The sequence below is a fragment of the Melozone crissalis genome, unplaced genomic scaffold (genome assembly GCF_028551555.1).
Source record: "Melozone crissalis strain CALT ecotype California unplaced genomic scaffold, PUWL_Pcris_2 ptg000068l_1, whole genome shotgun sequence".
Taxonomy (NCBI): domain Eukaryota; kingdom Metazoa; phylum Chordata; class Aves; order Passeriformes; family Passerellidae; genus Melozone; species Melozone crissalis.
In genome coordinates, this window is record NW_026535846.1 from 7,199,117 (window position 1) to 7,225,481 (window position 26,365).

At 55.6% G+C, this 26,365-nt stretch overlaps 1 protein-coding gene across 4 annotated transcripts in view; it reads left to right on the plus strand.

Moving 5' to 3' along the window:
- FRMPD3 (FERM and PDZ domain containing 3) overlaps window positions 1-26,365 on the plus strand; it is a 67,054-nt gene that overhangs the window by 10,367 nt on the left and 30,322 nt on the right. For 2 of the 4 annotated variants that reach the window (XM_054289337.1, XM_054289338.1), the window contains exons 2-4: window positions 24,618-24,780; window positions 25,012-25,114; window positions 25,459-25,504. In XM_054289337.1, coding sequence (XP_054145312.1) covers window positions 24,630-24,780; window positions 25,012-25,114; window positions 25,459-25,504 — 300 coding nt within the window. In that variant the 5' untranslated portion in view covers window positions 24,618-24,629. The other 2 variants (XM_054289340.1, XM_054289339.1) reach the window with 2 other exon arrangements.

Here is a 26,365-nt window from a genome sequence, read left to right on the forward strand (position 1 = left end):
TCTTCTCAGGCGGTGTCAGCTCAGGATGGCAAGGGAGATAAGGAGGAATTGGGTTTTATGGTGATCAAAAACAAATCTGACAGACACATGGTTGTGAGCAATTACTGACCTTGCAGGAGTGCAGAGGCCACAAGGAGCTTTCTGTGGAAGAGAAGACCTGCCTGGGGAGACTGGGGGTGAGCTCCATCTCTCCCTGTGCATGGGAATAAACTGCTGGGTGTGTCATTGGGACACTCGAATCCAGAGATGGATTTCAAGAGGCAATGGCTGTCATGGTCCAAATGAACAAAGTCCTGATCCTCAGGCAGATATTTCACCCTGGAAGTGGAAAATGGGTGACTTGGCAGCTCCTCTGTGTTGTGGTGTGGGCTGGGCTCCTCCCGGCTGCAGGGTGGGCACCCAGCCCAGGGCAGCACACAGCTCCTGGGCAGGGGACACCAGGTTATCTGTGACACTCCTGATGTGTGCCAGAGCTGCACGAGGCTGTCTGCAAACAGGCTGAGCTGGAAGGTGCCCAAAGAGGGGCTGTGACAGAGGGAGGAAGGACAGGGCCATCCTGCAGGGCTGGGGCTGCCCTGCAGCACAGGATCCCATGTGCAGGGACAGCCAGGCTGTCAGGAGCAGAGGGGCTGTCTGTCTGTCTGTCTGTCTGTCTGCTCAGTCCAGCATCCCCTCTGCTGCTCCAGCAGGGCAGAACACAGGTCCCCAGCTGCCTGGAAGCCTGGATGAGGTGCTGGGTGTCACTGCAGTGCTGGGCGAGCAGTGGCAGGGTGCTGCCCACAGAGACACTGGCACTGGGCACTGCTCCTGGCACAGCTGTGGCAGGGGATGCTGGCACCAGCACAGCAGTGCCTGTGCTGCCATAAATCTGCCTGGCATCAGTGCAAGGAGCATTCCTGCTGACTTATGGCTTCTGTGCTCCTCCAGGACAGGAAACAGCGTCTCATGGCTGGCTCTGCTGGCATCCACTGCGTCACGAGCTGTCCTTCCTCCCCGTGTGACGTCAGTGGGACACGGAGCGTGGCTGCTGCTGAGGGCAGGGGTGCTGTGCTGGCAGCTCACACCTATGGCAGGCTCTGCTGGCCCCAGCAGCACGGGGAGAGGAGCTGTCCCCACCCAGGGAAGGTGCATGGTTGTGGCAGAGCAGTGTCGTATCAGCTGTCACTCAGTCCCACCTTGCTCTGAGGACAGGGTGGTGGCCAGGTGTGAATGGTGCCACCCCTGCTGTGCTGCCTGATGGCCCTTGTCTCTGTGTGTGTGTGTTACCCTCCATCCTTGCAGGTCAGTGCTGGATCCTCCCAAAGCTGCCTTGCTTGCAGAGATGGAATGGCTGTCAGGGTCCTGTGCCACCACCGAGGGTGGCAGCAGCCCTGTGGCACCAGAACAGACCCATGGTGGCAGTGGGTCAGGCTGGGACAAGGCCAGGGCAGCAGAGCACAGCCAGGGCTGCGCAGGGTGTGTGACTGTGTTCACAGGGGTCTGAGGATGAGGGAAGAGATGAGGATCTGACTCCATGTTTCAGAAGGCTGATTTATTATTTTATTATATATATTACATTAAAACTATACTAAAAGAATAGAAGAAAGGATTTCACCAGAAGGCTAGCTAAGAATAGAATAGCAAAGAATGATAACAAAGGCCTGTGGCTCGGACAGAGAGTCTGACAGCTGACTGTGACTGGCCATTAATTAGAAGTAACCAACATGGGCCAATCAAGGCTCCACCTGTTGCATTTCACAGCAGCCGATAATCATTGTTTACATTTTGTTCCTGAGGCCTCCAGCTTCTCAGGAGGAAAAATCCTGAAGAAAGGATTTTCCATAAAAGATGTCTGTGACAGGGTGGCACACTGAGCCCTGCTCCTCTCGAGCCAGCGGTGCCAGGCCTGGGAATGTCACTGTCCCCATCTCACTGTCCCCCTGTGCTGTGATAGGACAGTCGCTGCCTGGCGCATTGAGACTCACAGGTTCCCCTTGAGCCTTACTCTCACCAGCCTCGTGGCTGCTGCTGTCCCAGCCCACTCTGGGTGTCCTACAGAGATATTTTTCCCCAGTGCCATTCTCTGTTGTTGCCTCTCTGCACACTCTGCCCCAGCTCTGGGAGCTCTGACCTGTCCCCCCCAGGGCCCTGGGCAGCACTGGGGTGCCCTGCTCTGCTCCTGGCAGCACCTCAGCCTCTCCTCTGCACTCTGGGTCTCATTAGCCAAGTGCCTTCTGCTTCTGTGCCTCAGTTTCCTTGTTCTTGCAAGCAGAATATGCCTTGAAGTGTTTTGGGAGGAAAGGGAAATGCCACACTCCATCTCTGTCCCTGGTGTGATGGTCACCAGGCTGTGGTGGCCTCCTAAAGCCTCTTTGCCCAGGGAGGTCCCTCTCCACCTCTCAGCACTATAAATAGATGTGATGCAGCTCTTGGCTAAACAAATTTTCTCCACGGCTCTTTTCTTCCCTACTCAGAATTCAGGGAACATCGTTTTGGTAACCAAGGTATTTGCATAATCAGTGTTTTGTGGTAATTGCTCCCTTTCAGAAGAGGTGCTTATCATCCCATCGGGTTTTGAGGAGCCTGTGCTATCTTTGAGGCCAGGCAGGGAGGTGCTTTGCAAAGGGGAGTGCCTGGGCTGCTGCCCTGTGCTTTGGGGGATGCCTCCCCCGGGATGAGCAGGAGCAGAAGAGCCTCTGTGCTTCACTGATCTGCTGCAAGTCCTTTCCTCCCCCCGTGCCTCAGTTTCCCCTTAGTCCCAAATAAGCTGGGAGGGAGGAGATGCCCCAGTGCAGTGGGACTCAGGGTGTCCCTGTCTGCAGGAGATGCCTTCCCAGGGCTGCTCCTTCTCTCCCTGATGTGGTGGCACAGAAAAGCAGCCCTTGGGTCTGGTTCTGCAGTGCTTTTACAGCTGCCAGCCCAGTGGAGCAGGGTGGGAGGGATGGGGCTGTCCCCCAGCTGTAGTCTCGGGATTCTGCTGCTCACAGTGACCCCAGGATGGGTTAGAGTCTCTTTTCCCAGCCTGGCAGTCAAAGATGGAATCAGGACTCCTCCATTCTCATTCTCAAAGTTGTTTATTGTTTCTTATCTATGAAATTCTTTCTCTGTCCTGCCGAGGTCTGTTCAGCAGGTCAGGCAGATGCACTGCCTGCCCCCGGGACGGTTTTATCTTTTTATACTAAAAACTACCTGTACATTATTTACCATAACTTCCCAATAGCTATCACCTGTGTTAGACAGGGAGCTTCTACCTTAAACCAATCCAAAAGTGCCACCATCACCCAGAACATGGAGGCTAGGAAAAAGGAAGAAGAAAGAAGGACAGGGCACACCCAAATTCCTCCATCTTGGGACCTCGAGCCCCCATTCTGAAAACCCCAAAAATCTGTTTTTCACCCCGTGACAAACTGTCGTTCTACTTAAACTTTTATGGCTTGTAAATCCTCATATAAGGTTGGTAATTTTTCCATGGGTCAAGATCAAAGACACAAAGGTCTTGGGTTCTGTGCCAGGGTCTCTGAGCCCCCTGGCAGGGGTTTGGGCAATCCAGGACTGTCACGGACATATTTTGTGAAAAATCCTTTTGCTGGGCTTTTTTCTCCTGAGAAGCTGAGAGGCCTCAGAAATGAAATGTAAACAATGATTGTCTGCTGCTGTGGAATGCAACAGGTGCATCTGTGATTGGTCTCACGTTTGTTTTTAATTAATGACCAATCACAGTCCGGCTGTCTCGGGCTCACTGGTCAGTCACAAGATTTTATTATCATTCCATTCCTTTCCTTGGTAGCCTTCTGATGAAATCCTTTCTTCTATTCTTTTAGTATAGTTTTAATATATTAATATAATATAATATAATATATCGTAATGTATAATAAAATAATACATCAGCCTTCTGAACCATGGAGTCAAGATTGCCATCTCTTCCCTCATCCTGGGACCCCTGTGAACAGCACCACACAGCACAGAGGGATGTCCTGGGTTCTGGCACTGCAGGAGATGCCATGCCATGGGCACAGCCTGGCTCTGTGCCCCGTGTCACTGTCACTGCAGCTCTGGGCGGTCGAGTGGCAGCCAGAGCCCGGTGCCACCCTCGCCCAGCGCCGTGAGTCACTCCCTGACTGAGCAGCAGCTCCCACTGGCAGCGTTTCCAAGGAGCCCAGGGGATGTCTCCTGCTGGCAGAGGCTGGGATGGGGAGCCTGGCACCCCGACCTGGGGATGGGCAGGCTGGGAGCTCCCCTGTGCCAACGGGGCAAAGCAGGCAGCCTGCTCCGGAGCAAAAAGCAGCAAAGCCTGGTGTTCCCTGTCATTGTAGCACATGCACACACTGCTCTTCTCAAGGTAAAAAAGGGGATTTATTTTCTGACTCCAGCATTTATAGATTTCCAAAAGTGACAGTGGATTGGAGGGTGACAGTGCTGTGACCGTGTTCACAGGGGTCTGAGGATGAGGGAAGAGACGAGGATCTGACTCCATGTTTCAGAAGGCTGATTTATTATTTTATTATATGTATTATATTAAAACTATACTAAAAGAATAGAAGAAAGGATTTCATCAGAAGGCTGGCTAAGAATAGAAAAAGAAAGAATGATAACAAAAGCTTGTGTCTCAGACAGAGAGTCTGAGCCAGCTGACTGTGATTGGCCATTAATTAAAAACAACCACATGAGACCAATCACAGATGCACCTGTTGCATTCCACAGCAGCAGATAACCATTGTTTGCATTTTGTTCCTGAGCCTTGCTCAGTTTCTCAGGAGGAAAAATCCTAAGGAAAGGATTTTTCATAAAAGATGTCTGTGACAAAGTCCCACCTCTCCAATGATACTGGATAAACCAACAGTCTATCAAATTTCTCCTCTTTTGTAAAAGAATGCAGAACAAAAAGAATTTACAGAAAATGTGTAAAAAACTTCACTACAAGAATGTAAACATTAGAAAGCTTAAGAAATCTTAAAAATCGAAACAACAGTTTCCCAGCACTGGCAAAGGCTGGAAACGCTGTTAGGAGGGAGCTGCTGGCTGGGATGTGGCAGAGTGTGAGGGAAATGCCCGGCTCTGATTTTGTGTTTTTGGGGTCCCCCAACGAAGGGAGGAATTGATGAATCTGACTCCGTGTTCTTAGAAGGCTAATTTATTATTATATTATATTATATTATATTATATTATATTATACTAAAGAATAGAGAAAGGATACAGATAGAAGGCTAAAAGATAATAATGAAAACTTCGTGACTCTTTCTATCAAGTCTGACACAGCCTGACCGTGATTGGCCATTAAGTAGAAACAATTCACATGTTGGATAAACAATCTCCAGATCACATTCCAAAGCAGCAAAACACAGGAGAAGCAAATGAGATAATATTGTTTTCCTTTTTCTCTGAGGCTTCTCAGCTTCCCAGGGGAAGAATCTTGGGCAAAGAGGATTTTTCAGAAAATGTGATGGTGACATTCTGAGGCACCCCCAGTCCTGGAGGAGAGGCAGGCAGCCAGCTCTCAGGTTTGCTGCATTCAGCCTCTTCTGCCTTGCCCTTGCCAAGCCCAGGTGTGCTGTGCACAGCTCCTGGCGTGCCTGTGGGTCAGGACAGGCAGTGATTCAGGAGCCAGCCCGGCAGTGGTGCAGAGGTTAAAGCATCCCTGTGCTCCCTGGCTGCAGGAGGGAAAACAGCCTGTCCTGTTCCTGCCTGGTGCTGCCTGAGCTGCCTGCTAAGCAGGGCTAGGGCTCCTTGCAGCACTGATCAGTGCTCACCGAGCCATCCCTGCCTCCTCCTCTGCCTCTGTCCCTGATTCCTGCACTGCCATCATCCCCAGGATGGCTCTGCCCTGCAAACCCAGCTCTTCTCCTGCCTGCCCCATCCTCTGTGCCCTGTTCCTGTGCTGCCATCAGCCAGAGGGCACAGGCTGCTCCTGCCCCAGTACCGGCTGTTCCCCCAGCTGTGGCAAGTCTCTATTTATCTATATAAAATTTCATGTCATTCATTGTCCTAAAAGGCTGGCAGGTAATTCTGTAATTACCGTCCCTCCTGTGGTGCTGGCCTCTCCTCTCTCCCTGCTAGTTGGATACCCTCTTCAAGTTTAATCCCCTGGGAATTTACATTGTGTTTGCCATCCCCAAGGGAACAGTGCTGCTAAATCCAGGTGCCAGTGCTGGCCTCTGGGAAGCCCTTAATTACCTTTCCCATTAGCAGAATGCCCAATTAACAGCCCCTTGTGACTCCTCTGTTGGTCTTTCTCCTGACAGAAGTGTTCTAGGGCTGGCTGTGTGGGCTTGGATGTGAAGGAGTCTGTGCCCTCATCCCAGACAATCCAGCCTGGGGTGCTGGGATGTGCCAGCACTGTTTGTCCCACACCCTGCAGACCCCTTTGATTCCTTCCAGGGCTAGGGAAGGCTTCAAACTGCTTTGCACCCACCACTTTGCCTCAGAGACCCCAAACCCCATGGAGGTTTCTCATTGCAGCCCCTGAGACCATCTCATGAGCAGGGTGGGAAGGGGGGAGGCTGCCCTGGAGCATCCCCCAGGCTTGGGGTCTCAGTGGCAGAGAGCATTTGCAAGGGCCCTGTCTTCTGGTGAGGCAGAGGATGCTGTGAAGCACTTCAGTGCTTCGTTGGTTTTTGTGCTTTGCTTTTTTGTTCCCTTTAATGGGAATTGTATTCTGGGCATGGAGCAGCTGGTGATGCTTCTGGCTGCTGCTGCTGCATCACCTTTGAGCAACGCTCATGAGACTCCTCTTTTCACTGCCTGTACAGAGACCTGGAGCTGAGGAGCCCTGGGTGTGTTCCTGCTGCGACCCTACTGATGAGAGAGACATTTCTGAGAAGGCAGGAGACACCTGGTCCTGCCTGGGGTGGGGACACAGGGACAGACCTTGGGAGCTGTGGGGGTTCACACGGGGTCTGTGTAATCACAGCCAGCAAAGCACACTGTGTGTCTCACTGATGGGTAACAGCAGCAAAAGGCCGGTTTTTGATTGTTATTTCTTCTTTAAAAAGGTGCTTTCCTCAGTCAGAAGCCTCAGGTTGCAGAGGGGAGCCAGGCCTGAGCCAGGGGAGGGAAGAGAGCATTCCCAGGGAGTGGGGGCCTTTCCAGAGCTGTGGGTTCCTCCTGGGAGGAAGGAAGGCTGTGGGAGAGAAGCTGGATGCTCCAGTCTCAGCTGCCATCCCTTGGCTCTGTGGGAGGGAGATGTGGGGTTTGCTTTGTTTCAGCTCTTCAGAGGAGATCCCTTAATAAAAAGGGAACATCTTCCCTTGCTGCCTGCTCAGGCAGGGTGAGATCCCAGTTAGACTCTCTCTGCTGATGTGATACTGATGACTTGCCTGTGTTTACCTGCCCCTGGCAGGATTGCTGCAAATGAGGTGTCAGCAGGGGTGCAGGCTGTGTGGGTTTTGCAACAGTAGTGGAGCAGGCTGAGGCTGTGGTCAGGGATGCTCTGGCTCCCAGGGATGCAGGCAGTGTGGGTTTGCAGCAGGCTGGGGCTGTGGTCAGGGATGCTCTGGCTCCCAGGGATGCAGGCAGTGTGGGTTTGCAGCAGGCTGGGGCTGTGGTCAGGGATGCTCTGGCTCCCAGGGATGCAGGCAGTGTGGGTTTGCAGCAGGCTGGGGCTGTGGTCAGGGATGCTCTGGCTCCCAGGGATGCAGGCAGTGTGGGTTTGCAGCAGGCTGGGGCTGTGGTCAGGGATGCTCTGGCTCCCAGGGATGCAGGCAGTGTGGGTTTGCAGCAGGCTGGGGCTGTGGTCAGGGATGCTCTGGCTCCCAGGGATGCAGGCAGTGTGGGTTTGCAGCAGGCTGGGGCTGTGGTCAGGGATGCTCTGGCTCCCAGGGATGCAGGCAGTGTGGGTTTGCAGCAGGCTGGGGCTGTGGTCAGGGATGCTCTGGCTCCCAGGGATGCAGGCAGTGTGGGTTTGCAGCAGGCTGGGGCTGTGGTCAGGGATGCTCTGGCTCCCAGGGATGCAGGCAGTGTGGGTTTGCAGCAGGCTGGGGCTGTGGTCAGGGATGCTCTGGCTCCCAGGGATGCAGGCAGTGTGGGTTTGCAGCAGGCTGGGGCTGTGGTCAGGGATGCTCTGGCTCCCAGCCATCAGCACGTGGGGAGCTTGGAGCTGACACTGCCTCGTCACTCGCTCATCCACCTGGCACCCCTCCAGCTCAGGGACCTTTGGGAATGGCTGGAGCACCAGGGGTGCTGAGCACAGCTCCTGCAGCCCCTCTGCTGATGGATAAGGTGGCATTTGTTAGCCCAGCTCCAGCACAGGAATCTCCTGCTTGTCATCAAGAGCAAAGGCCATGCACAACACCTGTGGGTCTCAGTCCCTGTGTGATTTGGCTGCAGAGCCCTGCTCTGTGGCTGCATTTCTCTCCACAGAAAAAAGCAAGGCACAGCTTCCCAAGGATATTTCTGGGATTCACATTCTCTGAACCTCAGAGAAAGAAAAAAACCAATTCTTATCTGATTTACTGCTCCTGTGTTTTGGAACAAGTGGAATGCCATGAAGAAGATTATTTACCTGAAGGACTTTGCTTGATTTGATTCTGGTGTGAGTGTTTTGATTCACTGACCAGTTGAATCCACATGTGTATTGGGACTGTCAGCTGACAGTCACGAGATTCTGGGCAGTTCAGTGCAGCTGGGTGCTTGTGCAGGTTCAGTGTAATATAGTATAGAATAATATAGCATATTAAAGTAATTAATTAGCCTTCTGATATCCATGGAGTCCAGCTTGTTTTCTCTCCCTGCTTTTAGAATACTGCTCCTGCCTGCCCATGGAGGAGCAGAGGAGTCTCTGATCTGCCCATCCTGCACAGGGCGTCAGGTGTGTCTGAGGGGAGTGGGAAGCACATCTCCATCCCCAGCACGGTGTCTCTGTCTCTGATTGATGTCCTTCAGTGTTTATTGGTGAAGGCAGAGCAGATCCCTGTAGGCAGATCTGGCTGCTTCACTCTCCAGCAGCTCGAGGGCACAGGAAGAGCTGGTGGCACAGGGCAAGGGAGGGGATGCAGGGCTGTGTCCCACAGGACTCAGAACCCCACCAGCACTGGCATGAGGAGATGTTTTGCCCCATGCCAGCTTCTCTAAGCCACCACCAGCCATTATTTGGAAACTGCCCCTAGACCCTGAGCTTTGCATTGCCTGTAGCCTCCAACATGTCCTGACCCCTCTGTCTGCAGCAGCAGAACTGATGGGGCTGTACAAAGGTGACCAGAGACTTGGGAGCATCTCATCTCTGCCCTGCAGATGTGTGGTACCAAAATGCTGCTGGGTGATCCATGCCCAGTGTGTGCCCAGGCTGGCACAGAGCCGTGGCTCCAGGGATCTGCTCCTCCTTCCTCCAGCACTGGCACTGGTGTCAGGATTTGCAGATGCTCTTGGCCACAGGGCTTTGTCTCTCCTCCCTTTTAATTGCCACAAGGATAATTGGTTTGTGTTGAGCAGGGGGAGTCGGTGAGCTCTCATTCCTCTGCAGCACCCGTGCAGCTCCCTGGCAGCAAGCTGAGTGCTGAGAGGGTGCCAGAGCATCCCGAGGTGGGAGCTGAAATCCTCCCCACTCCTTGCCCAGCTCTCCCAGATGGATGCCCCCAGGATGGAGCTCACAGCTCCCGTCCACCCATGACAACGAGCTGCTGGCAGCCAGGAGGAGGCAAGGACCAACTGGCTCATCTGTGAGAGCGTTTGATTGATGCTGTTATCGTTTTGATTACCTTTTTTATAGGCTAGCAGAAGGATTTTAATCTGAACAGTGAAGCAGGAAATGGGAGAAGCTGTGCCTGGAACATGATGAGGAGGCAGCGAGGGCTGGTGGCTCCTTGTGCACGCTCCTGGGAGGTGATTTTGGAGCTGTTGGCCAAACTGAGAGTGTCAGGTAGAGGCATTCCTGATCTCACAGGAGCTGCAGCTGCCTGTTGTGTTATTTACAGCATAGCTGGAGCCCAAGCAGCTTAACCCCACCTCACAGCTGCCCAGAGCCAGGCACTGCCTCAAAGCATCGATCTGAGCCAGCAGAGGAAGGGACAGCGAGCTCTGGGGCCAAGCTCAGCTCTCTCTGCTGCTTCTTGTGACTCAGGACAAAGTCATCTGATGTTATGGCACCAGTGGCTAGGAATTGTCATTCTCCAGCAGTGCCAAGGTGACAGCTGTGGGGACCACGGGCGGTGCTGGTCCTGGCTCTGCGGTGCTCCCTGGATGTGAATGCTGCATCAGAGAGCTGCTGCTGCTCTGCTAACTGGGCCACCTCTCCTCTGAGGCCTCTCTGAGGCTCTACCAGTGCCCTGCAGAGGGTCCAACCTGCCCCAAAATTGATGTGCTCCAGTGTCTGTTGGTGAAGGCAGAGCAGATCCCTGTAGGCAGATCTGGCTGCTTCACTCTCCAGCAGCGCCAGGGCACAGGGCAAGGGTGGTGGCACAGGGCAGAGGAGGGGATGCAGGGCTGTGTCCCACAGGACTCAGAACCCCACCAGCACTGGCATGAGGAGATGTTTTGCCCCATGCCAGGCTCTCCATGCCACCACAGATGGTTCCTGGAGGGTGGGCGTGAGGTGGGCACGGTACCTCCATCTCCATCCTTCCCCCCATCCCCAAAGGGGTGTCAGGGACAGACAGAGGTGATACAGAGACTCCATCCTCAGAAGGCATGAAAATGCACTTTATTGTTAGAAATTCACAGTTCTTATAGAAGCAATGGTGCACCTAAGACCTGATTGGCCTTTAGGAATCTTCTCTCACCTATTGATCAAGAAGGGACAATTCCTTCTTATAAACATCTTTAACAAACAGAGATTGCCTGCCAGGTGCAGAGATTGAGATAATAATTGTTCTCTGAGCTTTCTCACAGTTTCCCAGGAAAATCCTGGGAGAGCTCTGTCTCACTCTGTCCAGAGCATTTGTGATTTCCACACCCCTGTACCTGCCCCAGCTCCTGGTGCTTCAGTGTGGGGGAATAGAATGTAAGAAAATAAAGATAATGCAGAAAGTAATCTCACCCCTGAGGAGGTGCAGCTGTGCTAATCCCCAAAGATTAGGGACAGGCCTGCCCTTAACAGGCCACAGCTGTGTCCAGTGAGGATGAGTGCTATAAAAGAGTGGGTGAGCTGGGTGAGGAGAGGGTTGGGGTTTTGTTGGCAGTGCTGTGAGGAGACATCAGCAAGAAGGTATGGAACTTTTACAATAAGATGACAACTCTTCAGTGGTGGCCAGGTGGTTGTTTCAGCCTGATCCCATCAGTTTGCCATGGTCTGCAAAGCCGTGAGTGTCCTGCTGCAGAAGACATGCAAGGAGCCAGGTGCCAAAAGCATTGGCTGGCACCCCTTGGGCACTGCCCAGGGAGCTGATGGGGCTCCCAAGGCAGGCTCAGGGTGCTGTGGCATGGCAGGGGTGCCACAGCCCCGTGGCAGGGTGGCTGCAGGGCGGTGTGCAGGAGTGTGTCACAGCTAATGCAGTGTGACAGTTTGACACGTCCTGCTGGGACAGCCAGAGCTGCCATGTCACCTCCAGAGCTGTCACAGCTGGCACAGCACAGTGCTGGCTGTACACAGCACTGAGGGGAATGCTCTCCCTGGGTGGGGAGGGAGAAGGGCTCTGGGCTTATTTGCATGTCCTCAGATGATCAGGAACATGTCACTTGGCACTGGGATGGATCCTTCAGAGACATGGAGCCAGCTGGGGCACAGGCAGAGAGGAGGGGGGGCTGACATCCCCCTAAGCCAGGGAGGTGATGCTGAGCATCTCCCTTACAAGATTCTGGCATGAGCAGAGCATTGCCTGCCATCCCAGTGAGGGGTTTCACACCCACCCAGGCCAGCTGGGGCTGCCCAAGGGCAGGGCACAGGCTCTTTGGAGCTGGGGTGATCACTGAGCCCTGGGGGATGCTCAGTGGGGCCCAGAGAAGGCTCTTGAGGCACCTCCTGCCCAGCCCCACAATTAAACCTGGAGCTGGATGTGGCATTTCACAAGTGAAATATGGGAGCAGAAGGACACCATGCTGCCCTTCCCAGCCCACTGAACTTCACCCAGCATGTGACCAGTGTCCTGTATGGACCACTGTCCCCTGGCAGGAGTTCTGGGGCACAAGGTGCCCCCATGGAGCAGCCCTGGGGGATGCTTGTGATCCTGCACCTTCCATTTCTCTGCTCTTCCTGCTGCTTTTGATGCTCTCCAAGAGCACTGAGGCTCACAGTGCTGAACCCTTTCTCTGAGAGAGAGAAATGAATGTGGCACAGGCCCAGGGGAGCAGAATTCCCCGTGTGTCTGGGGAGGCAGGCACTGGAACCAGACAGGCTCTGACAGCTGCTCCCAGGTCTGCAGAGCCCCAGCAGCGTGTCAGCCACGCACAGCTCGTCCTGCACAGCATCAGCCCCCCTTTTCCTGGCTGCTTTGGCCATGATCAGCCTGTCCAGCTCCCAGGAGCTGCCTGGTTTCACCTGTCCTGGCTGTGGAATGCATTTGGGGTGAGAGCTGAGGTGGCAGCCACGGGCTGCACTGCATCCTTGTGGGGCAGTGCCAGTCCTGGCAGTGGGACTGGGAAGCAGAATGTGTTTCCAGGCTGAGTCATGCTGAGGATTGTGTCTTGTGCCTTGTTACGGGTCCACTTGCAATATTCACTTGGCAGAACCAGCCCATCCTCCCTCCTTCCCCATTTGTGTGTCCGTCTGTCTGTCCCTCCCACGTCCTTCACATAGCAGCAGAGTAGCACTTTTAGAGGGGGGGGGGGAAATTAAAATCTCTACCTGGAAGCTCTGCAGGCTGTAAGGTCAGGACAGCAAGCACTGCTTGCTATGCAAGGCACGGAGCTGGTGTGCTGGGCAGGCAGGTACTCACCCAGCTGCAGGGCTGGATTTGGGGGGAATTGCATCCATGGGAGGGGGAAATGGTGGCAGGGAGATGGAGACACACAGCTCCTGTCCTCCCTGCCAGCCAGAGAGCTGCACAGAGGGACAGGGCACCTGCACTGCTCTGTCCCCCTCCCTGAGCTGTCTCTGCTCAGCTGCTCTGTGTCTAGGTTATTTTAGCTTTGATTCAGCTCTGAAATTGCCTTGGCTGAAACTCTGTCTCTATTGTTTTCGGTCTGCAGAAGCATCATTGAATGTGTCAAAAAGATAAATTGGAGAAAAAGAGAGGAAGGGGGGGAAAAAAAAAAAGAGAGGAGTGCAGTGCAGTTGGTGAGGAGAGCTGTGCTGGTTGTGGTTTCCTGGCTGCCCCAAGCCCACACTCCCTGTCCAGAGGCAGCTCCTTGCAGCCCTGTCCCCTTCTCTGCAGCACTGAGACACCCCTCAGTGTCTCGCCATCCTCCCTTACCTTCTGCCACAGGGCTTTTCCCCCTTGGCACAGCTCATTTAGGCTGAGCATCTGTCCTGCCTGAGCCTTGTCTGGAGCATGGTGAGCAGTCTGACACCTGCTCTCTGTCTCTGCCCTGCCTGGTGGGTCAGCCAGAGCACCACAGCAGGGCTCTGCAGATCAGAAATAAATGGGATGGGCAGCAGGAGGGGTCCTGGGTGGGGCAGGGGCTCAGAGCAGGCCTGTGTGTGTCCCCAGGGGTTTCACTCACTGGTGGCCCCTTGGGTTTTGTGTGCTGGAAATGGCTCCTGAGGTGTTAAAAGTCTTTTCTCCCAGCCTTGTGACCAAAGAAGAAGTCAAGATTCCTCGGTTCTGGTTTTCAAGGTTGTTTATTTTCCCTTATCTATAAAATTCTTTCCCTGGCTGAGGTCTGCCCTGCAGATTGGGTTGAGGCACACTGACCTGCCTTGAGCTGGTGTTGGCTTTTTATACTGAGAACTATGTGTAGTTAATTTACAATAATTTTCCAATACCTATCACCTATGTTAGACAGTCTATCTCTACTCTAAACCAATCCAGAAGTGCCACCATCACAGCAGAAGATGGAGGACAAGAAGAAGAAAGACAGGACATGCCCAGGTTCCTCCATCTTATCTCTTGAACTCCCATTCTAAATGCCAAAAATTCTACTTTTTCACCCTGTGACAAATTCACTATCATTCTACTCAAACTCTTGTGGCTAGTAAATCATCACACAAAGTTGGTAATTGTTTCCATGGGTTAAAATCAAAGGCTCGGGTGTTTGTGACTCCATGCCAAGGTCTCTGAGCTCCCTCCCAGGGTCTGGAGTCCTCCAGGGCAGCCAGAGGAATGTCCTGGGCTCCAACAGTGGCCTTGTGCACACCTTGGGGTCCAGCCTCAGAACACCTGGTCCAGGGTGCACAGAGCTGGGGAGGGTCTGTGCAGGTCTGATGGGTCAGTCTGGGCTCCAGCCCAGGAGTTCAGGGCAACACTGTCCCAAAGGTTTGAACAGGGCTCAGGCTTCTGCATCCCTGGAAGGATCAAGCCTGAGGGATGAGGTTTGGGGTACAATTTGGTTCTGGAGGACATGGTGCTGCCCATGAGCCAGCACTGGGGCTGTGGCACTGAACAGCATTGCTGTAACACCTTCATAATTGCTAATTACCCCTGGGGAGGAGGGGGAGGCACCTGGGAAAGGAGCTGGCAGTGAGTTATGGGAGGTGGCAGGAGTGGTTGCTGCTGCTGCTGAGGATGCTGGGGCAAATGAATAACCTGTTAAATAAAATGTCAGCCAGGAGTGGATGGGAACTGGCATTGCTTTTTCCGCTTGCACTTTGCAAAATGAATCTCCCTGTGCGTGGTTGATTTGCTTATTCAAAATAGGCCGTGGTGGAGGGGCTCTCCTGCTGAACCTGCTGGCACCAAGGGCTGAATTGTGTCAATTCCCTTATCCAAATGCTCCTCTGAATGGTTGCAGTAATCTAAGGACATAATCCATTGCCAGAGGAGAGAGGTTTTCAGAGCCTAATTCCCTTTGTTTCTGGGAACAATGAGAATGTGAGAAATGAAGCTGAGAAATTGCCATGGAGCTCCAAGCTGCAGCCCAGTGCTGGGAAAGGTGAAACCATTCCCTGCCCCAGTTGCCTTTCACACCTGCAACGGGGAAGATCGATCTGTGTGAAAACTCCAGGAGGCAAATACTGAGTGGGTTCCATTAGATAAGGCTGGTTTCAAATGGAAACTGATTTGCATGGGCTGATTAAGCTCATTACTACAGCAGGAACTCAGAAAATCATCAGATCCCTCTGCAGCAGGAGTGCTGAGCTCTGCTGCCATGGTGCTCGGTGTGCAGCACTGCTGTGCCTTCAGCAGCATCTCCTGGGGCTGCACACTGCACCTGGCCAGCACCAGCCTGAGCTGGCCAGCTTGTCACACCAATATTTATAAATGATTTCGGCTTGTTTAGAATCCTGTTAGGGTGTTTCTGTCATTACAGGAGCTTTTAAAGTGCTCTGGTGAGTGCAGGGCTGTGGGCAAAGCAAAGCTGTGGGCACCCACAGCATGTGGGGAAGGAGCTCCTGCCTCTGTCTCTGGTCCCATCTGGTACCCAGGGCCCAGAGGGCTGTGCTGGGAGCCCTTTCTCTGCCACAGCCAGGTGAGAGTGACCCTGGGATCTGAGTGCCAGTGGGGACCAGCATGGAGCTGTCCTTTGGGGACAGTGTGTGCACACAGACCACAGGGAGCCGGGTGTCCTGTGGGGGACAATGTGTGTGTGCATCCCACAGGGACCTTGGGGCATGCCAGGAGCAGCTCTGTGTCCCCCTGTCTCTTTCAAACTGAGAGCAGATTGATTATTAGGAAATAATTCTTCCCTGTGACGATGGGGAGGTCGTGGTAAGGGCTGCTCAGAGCAGCTGTGGCTGCCGCATCTATGGAGGTGTCCAAGGCCAGTTTTGATAGAGCTCTGAGCAGCCTGGTCTGGTGGAAGGTGCTGCTGCCCATGGCAGGGGGCTGGAACAGGATGAGCTCTGAGATCCCTCCCAACCCAGGCCATTCTGTGGTGCTGTTCCTGCAGCATTTCCCCAGGTGAGCAGCTTGTGGTGACCTGAGGGTGAGGAGGCACAGGGCTGTACACAAACAGGTGCTGCTGCTTTTTCAGTGCAGCATTTGTACACCCACGTGTTGAAAACAGAGTCCACGTGGGCAGGTGTGCCTCTAAAAATATATATATATTTATATATATATATACACCTGGCAAGTGCACTGCACTGATGAGCACACACAAACTCTGCAGTTTGCAGAGTCCCCTCCTCTCCCTGCACCCCCAGGGCCACCCTGGCACAGGCAGCAGAGCTGGGAGCTGATTGTGAGGAGATTATAAAGAGGAATAAACTAAGCCTCTCTGCTAGAAAGGCCAGGAGCCCCAGGCTGGAAGCATCGCACACAAAGGCTCCTCTGCTCTGGTGCATTTTCTCTTTTTAGTGTCTTTGCCTTTATCTTGCATCAGCTCAAGAGCTTTGCTGAGCCCTGGAGCACGGAGAGGGATGCTGGGGAAGGCAGGGGTGCAGGGGACTCTGTGTTTGTCACCTCCATGGGCAGGGTCCTGTGCAGCTCCTGCCCAGGCTGGTGGCAGTACTGGGGCTTGTTGGGACAGTCCCTGCTGCCACACTTGTGGGCCAGTTGTGTCACAGCTCAGGGGACCATCTCACCAATGCTGTAGCGCCAGAAATGCTCCAGTGTTTGCCACCTCTGGATGGGCTGGCAGGGCAGGGCTGTGGGTTGCTGGGTGAGCTTTGGGTCCAGCTCAGGCTCCCTGTGCAGCCAGGGGCTGTCCCCAGCAGTCTGGGCTGGGGGTGCTCTTATCTGTCCTGCTGTCCTCCCTCCTTCCCCCAGGTCCCTTCCATGCTCTGTGCTAGGTAGAGATAGCACTCCAAGTCATCCACTGAGGAAATTGCTCACTGTAAATCCACACTGAAAGTCCTGGGATTCCTGCAGGCCCAGAGGAAAGTGCTTGATTGGATTTTCAAGCCTCCCTGCCAGCAGTGGGAGAGGAGGGCTGACAGCCTCCCTGAATCTTCCTCCCTGGTGCCTGGGAGGGGATGCAGGCTGTGCCTGCTCGCTAATGGAATGTAAAGGATGTGTAAATCTCCTGCCTTATTTAACTCCCCCCCCTGAACTTTAGATGCAGCCATAAATTTCTCCTCCTGCAAATCTGCTGGAGCAAGGTGGGCCCCGGGTGCCCACGCAGGTGTGGGGGGAGCCGTTCTCCAGGCTGTGCCATGCAGCACAGACCCTGTCCCTGAGGGGCACGAGGATCTGGGGACACGCTGGGTGCACTTGGGGGCTCCTGCAGGAAAGGCTCAGTTTGGGTTCCAGCTGCCCAGGCCAGCAGGAGAGGTGTGGGAGCACGTGGGGCTGGTGTCATCCCCCTCCTCCCCATGGGGCCAGGGGTGTTTGCCTCCAGTCCCACCAGAAAGCAAATAAAGCACAGAGATCCCTCCTGAGTCACAGCTGCAGCAGTGACAGGCAGAGAGTGGCCAGGCTGTGGTGGGGATCTGGTATCACTCCAAGCCCCCATCATGCAGCTGAGCGTCACACAAAGAATGGAGAAAAATGCTGCAAATTTTATTCTATTGCTCCTTATCTCTGATTAATCCTCTTATGTGTTCATCTCATTTTATCCCAGTGTTGACTGTCTGTTTATTGTATTTCTGTAGTCCTCACAAAGACAAAAATCCCTCTGAGTCTTGCCTGGCTGGGCGAGGGGGGGGCTCCTGTGGGCTGGCACCAGTGGAGCACCACAGAGGGGAGGACCAAGGCACCATGCCTGTGCTCACCACAGCAGATGGTGGCAGAGGAGGGGCTGGAAACCAGTTTCTCCCAGTGTCCAGCTGCTTGGGCATCCCCAAATGCAAAGAAAGATACCCTAAAATCAATTGTTTTATGGTGTGGCTTTGCAGCCGTGCTCAGGGCATGTTCTCAGTGCACTAGAGAGGAGACAGGCTTTCCTCTTCACACGCCTCTCTCACTGCAGGTGGATTTGTCAAAGCCCTGCCTGTGTCAAGTCCCTCTTCTCCATCCCAGGCTCTCTCAGTTTTGCCAGCAGCCCCCTGGTTCTCCACCTGCTGCTGGCTGAGTCAGGAGCCTGAGCCTTCTGGGCCTGACCCTATTGCTAAAGGATTTTAGCTTTGATCCTCTTCTCCAGCTGGGGAGAAGAAAAAATCCCTTAAACAGCCAAAAATCGTAGGGAAGGTTGGAGGAGAAATTTTTTTACCTGAGTGGGAGCCCCTGGTTGGAGCAATTTGGTGGAGGAGGATGGTGACTGTAATAGCATTAAACAGTTTGGAGGAGAATGGTGTTTGTAATGTGGTGGAGACTTGCACAGATGAGAGACCCCACTGTCTTTGGGGAGCATTTAGACAGGTTCCACAGCACCCCAGCCTGTCCCAAACTTGTGCAGGCATGGCTAGGCTGTGTGAGTGAGCAATCTGGGGGTTGTCATCATCTCACACTCGGCGTCCTTCACTCCTGCAGCTGCTGAGTGCTGCCCTGGGACCCGAGGGCATCCAGTGGCACACTCAGCCCAGTCCCATCTCTGCCACACCCACGTGCACCTCGGGCTGCAGGTGCACTGTGCCAGCCAGGTGGGCTCAGGTTCTCTCTCCTGCTGCACATTGATCAGACAACTCTGGTGTAAATTCTCCTAGGATCTGGCAAGCTACAGCAAGGAAAATGTGGAGGCTTCTGGCTTTAGTAGCTTTTAAAATGCAGTAGAATTTCCAGCTTCCCCAGCATCCTGTGGCAGGGAGCTCCTGGGATTGATTGGTTTCTGTGTGGCAAAGTGCTGCCTTTTCCATGTGCCAAACCTCCTTCCACAGGTGCCTTCCAGCTCTCACCAGTGCCAGCTCCCTGCCCAGTGTCAGGCTGCTCTCAGGGACCACCATTGCTCCTTTCCAGCCTGGAATGCCAGGTCTCAGCTGGGGAAGGCCATGGCTGTGTGTGTTTGCCTCTGGAAAGTGCAATACAGGCTGAGCTGCACATTCTCATCTGGCTGTGTCTCCCAGGGCTTGTTTCAGGACAGCCTCTCCCTCTGCAGAAGCTGCTTTTTCTGGTGACCTGAGCGTGGCTGGAGGTTGTGGGTCTTTGCTAGCCGTGCTTATACTCTATTTTTTGGAATTGGCATCATTACTTTGGGAATTTTTGAGCCCCTCTTGCCCCCAGCACTTTGTTGAGCTGGCTCCATTCCTTGCCAGGGAGATTTAATTCCATCTCTGCCACTCCCAGGATATAACAGGTCCTGGGATTTCCAGCTAGCCCCCAACTCACCTGGCCCTTTAGCCTGTGTTTATCCCTAGGTGAGATGCCAGGAACATTTAAAAAGCTGCAGGCTGAGCAGCAGAAGGCTGCAGCTGCTGCCCAGAGCCAGGCTGCGGCTGCTGCCTTGTTATTTACAGCTGCCTTTGGCTGCTCATCAGCTTCTCCAGCAGCCCTGCTGGACACTGCTCACTGTCTGCTTGTCCCTGCTCTGAGAGCCAGGGGGATTTGTGCCCTCCAAGGGTGCCATCTGGCACCCACCTTTGTACCAGCAGCGTTCCCAGCTCTCCTGCCAGCTCGGGACAGCCAGCTCCCTCTGAGGAGTTTCAAACTGCTGCCCAATCCTGACAGCAAATCCAGGCTGGAGCACAGGGGGAAAGTCATGGGCCATATGGCAGAGCTATGTGCAGGCTGCATTCTCCTGGCTGGGTCCAGGAAGGATTTCACCCATGAAGGCCAGGGTTATTGTGCTGCCCTGGTGTTGGTCTCAGCCAGGCTGGCACCCCTCACCCAGCTCTCCTCGCTGCAGTCAGCTGTTGAACACTGCCAGAGCAGGGGCAGCACTACCAGCCTGTCTGGGTCTGTGTGGCCAAGCACCTCCTCAGGAAGGACAGCATCTGTTTGCCTGTGCTGGGGGTGTCTGACACCTAAACGTGGCCAAATGGCACTGCCAAGGTGCCCATCTGCCTGCTGGATGCAGCTGCAGGGCTGATGGAGCAGGCACACTGTGGTGGATCCCGTGCCAGCCTGCCCTGCCTTTGTCCCTGCTGTTGGTCCCCACGTGCCCTGGCAGCCCCACGGCTCCATCTGAGATGCAGACCGGGCTGTGAGGCTGGAGCTGCCATATGTTCCCCATAAAACCCGTCCTGGCCCGTTCCCTGGTGCTGTCACACGTGCCCAGGATCCCACATGCCTCACCAGCCACTCTCCAACTGCAGCCTGGCAGATGGAGGAGCAGCCATGGGCTTGCAGTAGGAGAGGCAGGACTCTGATTGTTCTTGGGTTCTTCACAGCAGCAGAGGAAGGGGGAGGAGAGCAGGCACACCTGCAAACTGCCCCTCTGCAGAAGGGACGAGACCTTCCCATCCCCACTCCCCATCCCAGAGCTGAGCTGTGAGCCCTTCCTGGGCTGCACAAAGTGCTTTCACCTGGTGCACTTGTTTAAAGGCAGGTGGAAATGGTGTGAGCATCCTGGCTGGAGGGAGACCATGGTTCCTCCCAGGCAGGTGGTGCTGGTTTGTTCTGGTGGCAGATGGCCAGTCAGCATTGAGAGCAAAGGCAGAAAATCAGTCCTCAGAGGGAGCAGAGATTTATTATGGTAGGAAATTAAAAACGGATGCGTCAGCTTTTGGAGTAACTCCTGTTCTGCCTTTATCTGTTTGGGGGGATGAGGGCTCTGTGTTAGCCCTGTTCATGGCAGGGAGGGCTGAAGGTGCTCAGGAGGCTGAAGGCACATCCCTTGGTGGTGGGTGAATCATGATGGGCAGTGACTGCACTGAGCTGATGTCTCTCTCCCCTTGGGTGGCAGAGTGTGACCAGATCAGTGTCAGCTCTGAGCACACGAGTGTCCCAGCCTCAGGAGTGGGACATCTTCATGCCACCTCAGTCAAGACACCATGAAGAGCCAGGTGCTCCCACAGGGGTACGTCCATGGTGCTGGGCTGGGCACAGAGAGGTTTCTCCTGATAAATCCTTTCACTTTGAGCTGAGCTGTTTTCCAATGTGCTGTGGTGGTCACTGAGGACACAGGGGGATGCAGAGCAGGCTCTTGGGCTGAGGGTGGGCAGCAGGCAGGTAGGGACACAGGCAGGGTGGGGACAGGGACACAAACAGCCACTGGCTCCCTGCAGGGGGATGGGGTCAGTGCTGATCCCTGCCCTTCAAGGTGGTGGCAGTGTGGCCCCGGGGTGAGGCTGGGTTTGGGTGCTGCTGATCTCCAGGGATTGTTTCCTCACTCCCTGCTGCGAGCCCAGCCCATGAGCTTTGCAGCCCAGCACAGCTCTCTGCCCAGAAATCAAAAGAAGAAACACAAAAAAAATGAGGCTCCAAGGAAGCGATAGCTCCTGGGGTGCAGCCAATTACCAGTGTTAGGGAGAGAGCTGCCTTAGCCCCTGCTGCTGCTGGTTTCTCTGACCTCTCCCTCTGGTCCGGGGTGAGCACACGTTAATCCCCGAGCCTGGCGAGGGAGAGCTGCTGCGGGAAGGACAGAGCCCCAGCCTGGAGAAGGCATGTTGTACCTGCTGCCGAGCATATTACTGCTTCTCCAGGAGTGGATAAGTCCTGCTTAGGAGGACGCTCGTCCTCTTTTATTTAATTTCCTGGTAATGCTTCTGCAGCGTCCAAGTCTTATCAGGAGAGGAGCAGCTTAAGAGGCCGGTAAAGGAGTTTTTATTGTCAGTATCCATCCCTTTATTCCCCTTTTCCCTTTGACGCTGGATGGCAGGCTGGTTGTGGCTGAAGTGAGGTGTGCTTTCTTTTCCTTTTGTCTGTTAAAGCTGCAAAGGTTTCCCGGCTATCCAATTCTGATGGAGATTTGGGCTGCGGGAGCCGCCGCTGTCCCTGGTGCTGGGCTGTCCCCGGCTGTGCCTCAGCCGCGGTGGCACTGAGGGTGACGCCGACACCCCCATGGCACACATCTGGGGACACAGCTGGGCAGCTCTGCTCTGGGACTCGCCACCCACTTTGCTGTGACTCGGTGAGCAAAGCCCTGCCTCTGTTTCCCCGGAGCCATGCACTGAGCTCAGCCCCATCTCCGAGCATCCCAGCGCTCCGAGCCCTGCTGCTCATCCTCATCTTCATCTGCTGGGGGGCTGCAGTGGCTGTGGGCAGCACGGGTGGGATGAAAGGAGTGTCCCCTGGGCAGCCAGCAGCTCTGGGGCCATCTGTGTTGTGGCAGCCAGCTCTGGCATCCTCCCTGGCCGAGACGCAGTGCTGCATTCAGCCTTTTCAGCCGCACACAATGGCCTTGGAGAGCGTTTGTTTGAGAAAATTGGCTGGATCGCGTGATTCTTTTTGTTGTGGTTGTTACTGTTGTTCTTTTGAATGCTCATGGGAGTAGCAGAGCAGCTAATGAGGCGGTGCAGAGACGGTGGCTGGGGAGATGCTCTCGGCAGTGCTTCCCTGCAGGTGCACTCTCCTGGCGCTGGGCTGGGCTGGCTCTGCTCCTGCTGGGAGCTCTGATGGGTGCAGCACTTCCCGAGCTCAGGGGTGCCCAAAGCCTGCTGCTTCTCACCATTCCCTGCCCCAGGCATCACTGTTTCCTTCTCCAGCCATGTGCTGCTGCAGGCAGGAGGGGAAATGGCACTGGGAATGGTCACCTGGCTGTGGTGACATCCCATTGTCCCAGAGCACAGCTCACCCATGGCCAGCACTGGATCCCTGACCCTGGGGAGGGATGTTCAGAGCTCTCCTGGCGCCCATGGCAGACATGGCATCCTCCCTTGGAGGGTTTTGGGTGGTTACCTGGAGATCAGGCTCACCACAGGGCTGTCTTTGCTGACTGTGATGTCCTCAAGCCCCAAGCTGTGTGTGCTCCTGTCCCCTCCAGCCCCACGTGCTGCCCCTCTTGGCTGTGCAGCAGGTGCCAAACACAGTGCTGGGAGAAGGTAGAGGTGTCAGAAATGCAGACAGAGAGCATTAGATGGATGATGCATCAAAGCCTAAACTGATAAGGGATGGAACAATTGGTGTGTTGTCAAAAGGCCGGGAAGGATCTCTGTTAAATAGACTAAATAGTCTGGACAGGAACAAGCAATGAGCAGCACAGAAACAACAGCACGTTCACCACTTTGTTTTTCTGGCTGGGCTGTGCGTGTTGCCATCTGTGCTGTGCTCTGTGGCCATCCCGTGGTGCTGGGATTGCTCCCCCATGGCAGGCTCACAGCCTGGAGCCATGGCTGGCATTGCTCCAGGATGCCAAGGGCAGCTTTGACATGACCTTGCCCTGGGCTGGACCTTCCCATCTTCTGCTTGTCTCCATTCCAAGAAGTCCCTGGGCTGATGGTGGAGATTTGGTTGTAGCAGCACAGCTGAGCCTGCCTTAATCCCAGTTTTTAGACTGGCTAAACTTGTTTTCACTTATCTCTGATACTGTTGAGCTGTGTTACACAGCGTGAATAAGCCAACCCTGGGGTTTGCTCTGAAAGCTCTGCAGAACGGCAGAGAGAGCTCTCAGTCTGCTGCTGTCTGCCCTGACCCTCAGGGAATGGCCAGAGCCACACCAGCAGTGGTTTACCCCACAGAGATGTCCCATCTCATGAGGGCAGGGGTGGGACAGTGGGGTGCTGGAGAGGATGGTGTGACTTACCCTCGTGTGGCACCTCCATCAGTGTCCCCTGCCTGAGCTGCCAGTGCAGTGGCACGGTCAGGCATGGAGCAGCACGGCTCCGTGGCAGGGACAGGCAGTGAACAGCACGGCTCTGCAGGGAGAACGGAGATGTGGCCGGACCAGGAAGGGGCTGGGAGCGCTGCAGGGACAGTGAGGTGCTGGAGAGGACGGTGTGATTCACCCTCGTGTGGCACCTCCATCCGTGTCCCCTGCCAGCTCTGTGGCATGGTCAGGCACAGATCAGCACGGCTCTGCACGGGAGGACGGGGCTGTGGCCGGCCCGGGAAGGGGCTGTGAGCACTGCAGGGACAGTGAGGTGCTGGGAGAGATGTTGTGATTTACCCTCGTGTGGCACCTCCATCTGTGTCCCCTGCTTGAGCTGCCAGTGCAGTGGCAGGGACAGGCACGGGTCAGCACGGCTCTGCACGGGGATTGGGGTTGTGGCTGCCCCGGGAAGGGGCTGGGAGCTCTGCAGGGACAGTGGGGTGCTGGAAGAGATGTGATTTACCCTCGTGTGGCACCTCCATTCGTGTCCCTGTCGCCTCTGTGGCAGGGACAGGCACGGATCAGCACGGCTCTGTGGCAGGGACAGGCAGTGAACAGCACGGCTCTGCACGGGGATCGGGGCTGTCCTGCAGCCCCGGGAAGGGGCTGGGAGCTCTGAAGGGACAGTGAGGTGCCGGGAGGGATAGTGTGATTTACCCTTCAGTGGCACCTCCATCAGTGTCCCCTGTCCGAGGTGCTGGTGCCGTGGCAGGGACAAGTACGGATCAGCACGGCTCTGTGGCAGGGACAGGCATGGATCAGCACGGCTCTGCACGGCAGAACGGGGCTGTGGCTGCCCCAGGAAGGGGCTGGGAGAGGATGATGTGGTTTACCGTTTTGTGGCACCTCCATCAGTGTCTCCTGCCGGTGCTGTGGCACGGATCAGCACAGCTCTGTAGGGGGATCAGGGCTGTCTGTGGCTGCCCCAGGAAGGGGCTGGGGGCTCTGCAGGGGGATCGGGGCTGTGGCTGTCCCGGGAAGGGCAGGGAGCGCTGCAGGGGGATCGGGGTTGTCCTGCAGTCCCAGGAAGGGCTGGAGCGCTGCAGGGGGATCGGGGCTGTGGCTGCCCCAGGAATGGGCTGGGAGCTCTCTGTCCCGCAGCCCCAGAGGGCTCGGAGCGGCGGGCAGGGCTCTCGGAGGGGCTCCTGACACGCAGCCTGTCCCTGTGCCTGCAGCGCAGCCATGTGATGCCGGAGGAGCGCGGTGGCGATGATATGGAATGTGGGCAGCTGCCTCCGGCCACGCTCCGACAGGTGACGGTCCAGCGCCACCCCCTCCTCGGATTCGGCTTCGTGGCTGGCAGCGAGAGGCCCGTGGTGGTGCGCTCGGTGGCTGCAGGTAGGGTGTGGGGCTGCTCCTGGACACGGCGGCAGCGTGCCGGGACACACAGCCCTGCTTCCCTCCCTGGGCTCCTGTCCTCTCCTGTCCCCTCTGCTGGGCCTGCTGCAGGGCGTCCTCCACGGCCACATAGGTGGGCAAATGCTTTGGGGATGCTTGGGACCCCCGTGCTTCCCCTCCGCCCCGCAGCTCCGGGATGCCCGGGTTGGCCCTGACCCTCTCTCCTGGCAGGCGGCCCCTCTGAGGATAAACTCCTGCCAGGAGACCAGATCTTGGCCATCAACGATGAGGATGTGAGTGAAGCCCCCAGGGAGAGATTCATCGAGCTTGTCAGGTGAGGACAACGCCCCTGGGGAGGGGCTCACGCCAGGCTGCTGTGCCCGTAGTGCCCAAAGCCTCGCAGTGCCAGTGCGCACCCACGGCACCAGTGCTCGCTGCTGGGTGGGGAACTCCCAGCCTGAGCAGGGGCAGCCTTGGAGCCAGTGCCACAGCCGTCCCCAGCTGGCCAAGAAGTGGGAAGGAATCCACAGCCACGTTGGCAAGCACCCCAAGGAGCCCACAAAGGTCCCGGCCAGCACTGGGCTGGAAGGGTGGGATGTGCTCTCAGTAGCCAGCTGCACATGTGGAGGTCCATCACCATGAGGTCCCATCCATCTTCATTTCTCCTTTCTGTCACAGGAACGCCAAGGACTTCATCATCCTCACGGTCCTGCACACCCACCAGGTGAGACTGGCAGGGCCATGGCCAGCTCCAGGGGAGCCAGGACAGGGGTCAGAAGCACCTTTGGAGACCAAGGCAGGGTCCCTGGAGACCCTGAGAGACCTGGAGACCGCTCAGGCAGCTCAGCTGATTTGTTGGGGCCATGTCCCAGCAGCCCAAGGCTCTTCCAGGCTGTGGGGTCTGAGAGCTGCCATGGCCCCTTGGGGTCATGGGCGTGCAGCATCTCCCTGTCCTTGTCACCGGGAGTGAGGGGAAATATCCCCATCCCGTGTGTGTGATGGAGTAACCCACCGTGCCAGGGGTGGCAGGGAGGGGTTGCTGCTGGCCTGGGAGCCCCTGGGGATGCTGATGGTGCCCTGGGGCACACCGAGCTGTCACAGCAGAGGCACAGTCTGTGCTTCACGGAGTCTTTAATGTTGGGAGAGAGGTGTGAGAGCTCCCCTGTGCTCCCCTCCTCTCCAGAAAGGAGATACCCCACCCAGCGCTGCCCTGTCAGGAGCAGGGGCGTGTGCCACACTCCAAAAAAGCTTTTTTCCTCCTGGCCCGGGTGGCAGCCAGCCAGGACAGGCAGCTCAGCTGGTGCTGGCACCATCAGACACACACAGACTGTCTCTGTGCTGGAGTGTGTGCAGCACTGCCACCAGAACATCCTGCAGGGGTGCCCGGGGTACTGCCATCTCCCTGGGGCTGCAAACCACATCCAAGGGGTTCATCTGTCCCATCCAGCTGGTGCCAGTGCCTCCAGGCAAGCCCTGGCTGACATCTGCTGGAGCTCAGCCTGCACAAGGGCTGCCAGGCACTGGGGTGCAGCCTCCCTGCCACACTGATACTGCTGGTGTGACTTCAGGGGCTGCTGCTCATCCT